This window comes from Tetrao urogallus (genome assembly GCF_951394365.1).
Source record: "Tetrao urogallus genome assembly, contig: scaffold_149, whole genome shotgun sequence".
Classification (NCBI taxonomy): Eukaryota; Metazoa; Chordata; class Aves; order Galliformes; family Phasianidae; genus Tetrao; species Tetrao urogallus.
Window position 1 is genome coordinate 1 of NW_027638998.1, and position 6,882 is coordinate 6,882.

A 6,882-nucleotide genomic window follows, 5' to 3' on the forward strand; every position below is an offset into this window, starting at 1 on the left:
CCCCCCACCCTCACCCCTCACTCCCACCCCCCCCCTGCACCCCCCTCCCAGCCCCCCACCCTCACCCCCCACCCACCCACCCCCCCCTCCCAGCCCCCCACCCTCACCCCCCACCCACCCACCCCCCCCTCCCTGCCCACCACCCGCACCCCCCACCCACCCCCCCATCCCTCCCCCCCTCACCCCTCACCCCACCCCCCCTACCCCCCCCTCCCAGCCCCCCACCCGCGCTCCCCCTGACCGCGCTCCCCTCTGCCCGCAGATGGAGGTGGCCCAGCAGGCTCAGCTCCGCCAGGAGGCGCAATCCCTGCAGGAATCCTTCCTGCTCGAGAAGGACGCGCTGCTGCAGAAGGAGAAATTCATCGAGGAGGAGAAGGCGAAGCTGGAGAAGCTGTTCCAGGACGAGGTGGACAAAGCGCAGAGCCTGAAGGCCGAGCAGGAGCGGCAGCAGCAGGAGATGGAGCAGGAGAAGCGGCAGCTGAAGGCCATGCTGGACGAAGCCAAGCGGCAGCAGGAGGAGGCGGAGGAGAGCGTCCGCCGCAAGCAGGAGGAGCTGCAGCAGCTGCAGAAGCAGCGGCAGAAGCAGGAGCAGCTGCTGGAGGAGGAGAACCGGAAGCTGCGCGAGCGGCTGCAGCAGCTGCAGGAGGAGCAGCGGAGCGCGGCGGCGCCCACGCGGGAGATGATGATCCAAACGACGCGGCGCCGCAGCAGCCGCCGCAGCCGCAGGCGGTGCCCAACGGCCGCCACGCGGTGGACGGCCTGGAGCAGAACGGAGAGCCCGAATTCGCCTTCCAGGGCATCCGGCAGAAAGTGTCGGCGCAGCAGCTGGCGGCCGCCGGCGTCCTGAGCGGCCACAGCCTGGGCCAGCTGGCCGAGGGGAAGGTCAGCGTGGAGGAGCTGGCGCGGCGCGACGACGTGCGGACGTTCCTGCAGGGCCGCAGCTGCATCGCCGGTTTGCTGTTGGAGCCCGGGAGGCAGAAGATGAGCATCTACGAGGCCATGAAGAAGCGGCTGCTCAGCCCCGGCACCGCTTTGGTGCTGCTGGAGGCGCAGGCGGCCACCGGCTTCATGTTGGACCCCGTGAGCAACGCCAGGCTGTCGGTGAACGAAGCGGTGCGGGACGGGTTGGTGGGACCCGAGCTGCACAACAAGCTGCTGTCGGCCGAGCGCGCCGTCACCGGCTACAAGGACCCCTACACCGGGGACAAGATCTCGCTCTTCGAGGCCATGCAGAAGGAGCTGATCGTCAGGGAGCACGGCGTGCGCCTGCTGGAGGCCCAGATCGCCACCGGCGGCATCATCGACCCGGTGCACAGCCACCGCCTGCCCGTGGAGGCGGCCTACAAGCGCGGGCTGTTTGACGAGGAGATGAACCGCGTCCTGTCCGACCCCAGCGACGACACCAAGGGCTTCCTGGACCCCAACACGCAGGAGAACCTCACCTACCTGCAGCTGATGGAGCGCTGCGTCACCGACCCCGAGACGGGGCTGCTCCTGCTGCCGCTCAGCAGCCAGGCGGGCGCGGAGCTGCTGTACAGCGACCGCGAGGCCAAGGACGTCTTCCAGAAGGCCACGGTGAGCGCCCCGTTCGGCAAGTTCCAAGGCAAGACGGTGAGCATCTGGAGATCATCAACTCGGAGTACTTCAGCGAGGACCAGAGGAGGAGCTGATCCGGCAGTACCGCAGCGGCAAGGTGACGGTGGAGAAGATCATCCGCATCGTCATCACCGTGCTGGAGGAGGGCGAGAAGAAGAGGCAGCTGCTGTTCGAGGGCTGCGCGCCCCGGTGCCCGCCGCCGAGCTGCTGGAGAGCCGCATCATCGACAAGGACACGTACAACCGGCTGCGGCAGGGCAAGGCCAGCGTGGCCGACGTGGCTCGGAGCGACGGCGTGCGGCGCTACCTGAGGGGCACGGACGCCATCGCCGGCGTCCTGGTGGAGTCCAGCGGGGAGACGCTGAGCTTCTACGAAGCCCAGAGGAAGAACCTGCTGAAGCCGGAGGTGGCCCTGGCTCTGCTGGAGGCGCAGGCGGCCGCCGGCTTCATCGTGGAGCCGACCGGCGGGCGGCTGTACACCGTGGACGAGGCGGTGAAGGCCGAGGTGGTGGGGCCGGAGGTCCACGAGCGGCTGCTGTCGGCGGAGAAGGCGGTGAGCGGCTACAAGGACCCCTACACCGGGCAGACCGTCGCCCTGTTCCAGGCGCTGAAGAAGGGCCTGGTCCCCACCGACGCCGGCGTGCGGCTGCTGGACGTGCAGCTCTGCACCGGCGGCATCGTCGACCCGGCGCACAGCCACCGCCTGCCGCTCGACGTCGCCTACCGGCGCGGCTGCTTGGACGCCGAGATGAAGGAGGCTCTGGAGGAGCTGCGAGGCTTCTACTGCCCCGGCAGCCAGCAGAACGTCAGCTACGCGCAGCTGCAGCAGAGCTGCCGCCGGGACGAGCGGACGGGGCTCCTCCTGCTGCCGCTGTCGGACGCCGCCATCCAGGCGCAGCAGGAGGAGATCTACACGGACGCTCAGGCCGAGGAGAGCTTCGGCAAAGCCACGGTGGAGGTGCCGGCCGGCAGCCTGCGCGGCCGCACGGTGAGCGTGTGGGAGCTGATCCACTCGGAGTACTTCAGCGAGGAGCAGCGGCGGGAGCTGCTGCGGCAGTACAAGACGGGCAGGGTGACGGTGGAGAAGGTCATCAAGATCGTCATCACCATCATCGAGGAGACGGAGAGCAGGAAGCAGGAGAAGCTGAGCTTCACGGGGCTGCGGGCGCCGGTGCCGGCCAGCGAGCTGCTGGAGTCGCGCATCCTCAGCGCGGCGCAGTACCAGCAGCTCAAGGACGGCCGCGCGACGGTGAAGGAGCTGGCCGAGACGGAGGCGGTGAGGCGCTTCCTGCACGGCGGCGACTGCATCGCCGGCGTCTACGTGGAGGCCACCAAGGAGAAGCTCAACATCTACGAGGCCATGAGGAGGAACCTGCTGCGCGCCAGCACCGCCGTGGTGCTGCTGGAGGCGCAGGCGGCCACCGGCTTCCTGATCGACCCGGTGAGGAACCGCAAGCTGTACGTCAACGAGGCGTGAAGGCCGGCGTGGTGGGGCCCGAGCTGCACGAGAAGCTGCTGTCGGCCGAGAAGGCCGTCACCGGCTACAAGGACCCCTACTCGGGGAACACCATCTCGCTCTTCGAGGCCATGCAGAAGGGGCTGATCGTCAGGGAGCACGGCGTGCGCCTGCTGGAGGCCCAGATCGCCACCGGCGGCATCATCGACCCGGTGCACAGCCACCGCCTGCCCGTCGAGGTGGCCTACCAGCGCGGGCTGTTCGACGAGGAGATGAACCGCGTCCTGTCCGACCCCAGCGACGACACCAAGGGCTTCTTCGACCCCAACACGCAGGAGAACCTCACCTACCTGCAGCTGAAGGAGCGCTGCGTCGAGGACCCGAGACGGGCTGCTCCTGCTGCCGCTGCGGGAGCCCGAGAAGCTGACAGTGGTGGAGACGACGCGGGTGTACACGGAGGAGGAGACGCGGAGGGTGTTTGAGGAGACGCGGGTGGACATCCCCGTGGGCAGCCGGGCCGGCTCCTCCATGACGCTGTGGGAGATCATGCAGTCGGATCTGCTGCCCGACGAGCAGCGGCGGCAGCTGCTGGAGGACTTCCAGACGGGCCGCGTCTCCAAGGAGCGCATGATCATCATCATCATCGAGATCATCGAGCGCACCGAGATCATCCGGCAGCAGAACCTCACGTCCTTCGACTACGGCCGGCGCCGCGTCACGGCCGAGGAGCTCTTTGAGGCCAAGGTGATCTCGCAGGACGTCTACCGGCTGCTCAAGGACGGCTCCAGGACCTTCCGCCAGCTGCTGGAGGACGAGGCCGTCCGCAGGTGCCTCTACGGCTCGGGCTGCGTCGCCGGCATCTACGTGCCCTCCTCCAAGCAGACGCTGAGCGTCTACCAGGCGCTGAAGAAGGGGCTGATCGGCGCCGAGGCGGCCCGCTGCCTGCTGGAGGCCCAGGCGGCCACCGGCTTCGTGATGGACCCCGTCCGCAACGAGATGCTGTCGGTGGACGAGGCCGTGCGCAAAGGCGTGGTGGGGCCCGAGATGCACGACCGCCTGCTGTCGGCCGAGAGGGCCGTCACCGGATACCGGGACCCCTACAGCGAGCAGAAGATCTCCATCTTCCAGGCCATGAAGAAGGACCTGGTGCCGAGCGAGGAGGCCCTCAAGCTCCTGGACGCCCAGCTGGCCACCGGCGGCGTCATCGACCCGCACCTGGGCTTCCACCTGCCCTGGAGGTGGCCTGCCACCGCGGCTTCATCAACAAGGAGACGTACGACGCGCTGTGCGAGCCCAGCGAGGTGCGCAGCTTCGTGGACCCGTCCACCGACGAGAAGCTGAGCTACGCGCAGCTGCAGCGGCGCTGCCGCAAGGACGAGGGCAGCGGGATGCTGCTGCTGCCGCTGGGCGACGCGCGCCAGCTCACCTTCCGCGGGCTGCGCAAGCAGATCACCGTGGAGGAGCTGGTCCTGTCGCAGGTGATGGACGAGGCCACGGCGCAGCGGCTGCACGAGGGGCTGACGTCCATCGAGGAGGTCTCCAAGAACCTGAAGGCGTTCCTGGAGGGCACCAGCTGCATCGCCGGCGTCTTCGTGGACTCCACCAAGGAGCGGCTCTCCGTCTACCAGGCCATGAAGAAGGGCATCATCCGGCCCGGCACGGCCTTCGAGCTCCTGGAGGCGCAGGCGGCCACCGGCTACGTCATCGACCCCATCAAGGGCCTCAAGCTGACGGTGGAGGAGGCCGTGCGCATGGGCATCGTGGGGCCCGAGTTCAAGGACAAGCTGCTGTCGGCCGAGCGCGCCGTCACCGGCTACAAGGACCCCTACACCGGGAAGCTCATCTCCCTCTTCCAGGCCATGAAGAAGGGGCTGATCCTGAGAGACCACGGCGTGCGCCTGCTGGAGGCCCAGATCGCCACCGGCGGCATCATCGACCCCGAGGAGAGCCACCGCCTGCCCGTCGAGGTGGCCTACAAGCGCGGGCTGTTCGACGAGGAGATGAACGAGGTCCTGTCCGACCCCAACGACGACACCAAGGGCTTCTTCGACCCCAACACGGAGGAGAACCTCACCTACCTGCAGCTGATGGAGCGCTGCATCACCGACCCCGAGACGGGGCTGCGCCTGCTGCCGCTGAAGGAGAAGAAGCGCGAGAGGAAGACGTCGTCCAAGTCCTCGGTGCGCAAGCGGCGCGTGGTCATCGTGGACCCGGAGACGGGCAAGGAGATGTCGGTGTACGAGGCGTACCGCAAGGGCCTCATCGACCACCAGACCTACCTGGAGCTGTCGGAGCAGGAGTGCGAGTGGGAGGAGATCACCACCTCGTCCTCGGACGGCGTGGTCAAGTCCATGATCATCGACCGGCGCTCGGGCCGCCAGTACGACATCGACGACGCCATCTCCCGCGGCCTCATCGACCAGTCGGCGCTGGACCAGTACCGCTCCGGCACGCTCTCCATCACCGAGTTCGCCGACATGCTCTCCGGCAACATGAGCGGCTTCCGCTCGCGCTCGTCCTCCGTCGGCTCCTCTTCCTCCTCCTACTCGGCCAGCCCGGCCCCGCCGAGGCTGCCGGGCGCCGCGTGGACCGACCCCAGCGAGGAGACGGGGCCGGTGGCCGGCATCCTGGACACCGACACGCTGGAGAAGGTGTCCATCACCGAGGCCATGCGCCGCAACCTGGTGGACAACATCACGGGCCAGCGGCTGCTGGAGGCGCAGGCCTGCACCGGCGGCATCATCGACCCCGGCACGGGCGAGCGCTGCTCGGTGGCCGACGCCGTGACCAGGGGGCTGGTGGACCGGATCATGGTGGACCGCATCAACCTGGCGCAGAAGGCCTTCTCCGGCTTCGAGGACCCGCGCACCAAGACCAAGATGTCGGCGGCGCAGGCGCTGAAGAAGGGCTGGCTGTACTACGAGGCCGGGCAGCGCTTCCTGGAGGTGCAGTACCTGACCGGGGGGCTCATCGAGCCCGACGCCGCCGGCCGCGTCTCCCTGGACGAGGCGCTGCAGAAGGGCACCATCGACGCGCGCACGGCGCAGAAGCTGCGCGACGTCGGCACCTACTCCAAGTACCTCACGTGCCCCAAGACCAAGCTGAAGATCTCCTACAAGGACGCCATGGAGCGCAGCATGATCGAGGACGGCACCGGCCTGCGGCTGCTCGAGGCCTCGTCCCGCTCCTCCAAGGGCTACTACAGCCCCTACAACGTCAGCGGCGCCGGCTCCGCCGCCGGCTCGCGCTCCAGCTCCCGCACCGGATCGCGCTCGGGTTCGCGGCGCGGCAGCTTCGACGCCACCGGCTCCGGCTTCTCCATGACCTTCTCGTCTTCCTCCTATTCGTCCTCCAGCTTCGGGCGCAGATACGCCGCGGTTCTGCACGGTGCCGCGGAGGCGGCCGCGCTGGCGCCGGCCCTGGGGCGGGCGGCGGTGCTGAGCGTGGCGTGACACCGCTGTGCCGCCGTGTTGCCGTGCCGCGCCGCCGGCCCGTCGCCGGCCCGCTTCCCCCTTTGCCCTTTTCGAAACTCGATAGCCTTCTTCCAAAGCAGTGCCTAAAAAAGTTTAACCAAAAAGAAAGAAAGACTCCACTAATATATTAATAAACGCCATCGCTCCGACACTGTTTGTGTGTGGAGGGCTGACGGAAGACGCCGTGCTCCCGTTCCGCCGCGCCGCCAGCGCCCGGCCCGGCCCGGCACCCATGGGTGTCACCGTGGCATGAGCGCAGCCATCCCAGGGAACCCCCAGTCCCAGCCATCCCAGGGATCCCAGCCATCCCACCAGCCATCCCACTCATCATTCAGTTGATCCCACCCATCCCGGTGAT

At 68.4% G+C, this 6,882-nt stretch overlaps 1 protein-coding gene across 1 annotated transcript; it reads left to right on the plus strand.

Annotated features, from left to right (window-relative positions):
* Positions 1 to 262: 262 nt before the first annotated feature.
* Positions 263 to 6,667, plus strand: PLEC (plectin; the record flags this gene model as incomplete). Its single annotated transcript, XM_079551067.1, is given in 8 exon segments — positions 263 to 689; positions 692 to 1,620; positions 1,626 to 1,662; positions 1,665 to 1,772; positions 1,775 to 3,064; positions 3,067 to 3,436; positions 3,438 to 4,282; positions 4,285 to 6,667. Coding segments are annotated over 8 exon segments (6,225 nt in total), but the record flags the coding sequence as incomplete, so codon positions are not given.
* Positions 6,668 to 6,882: the final 215 nt, after the last annotated feature.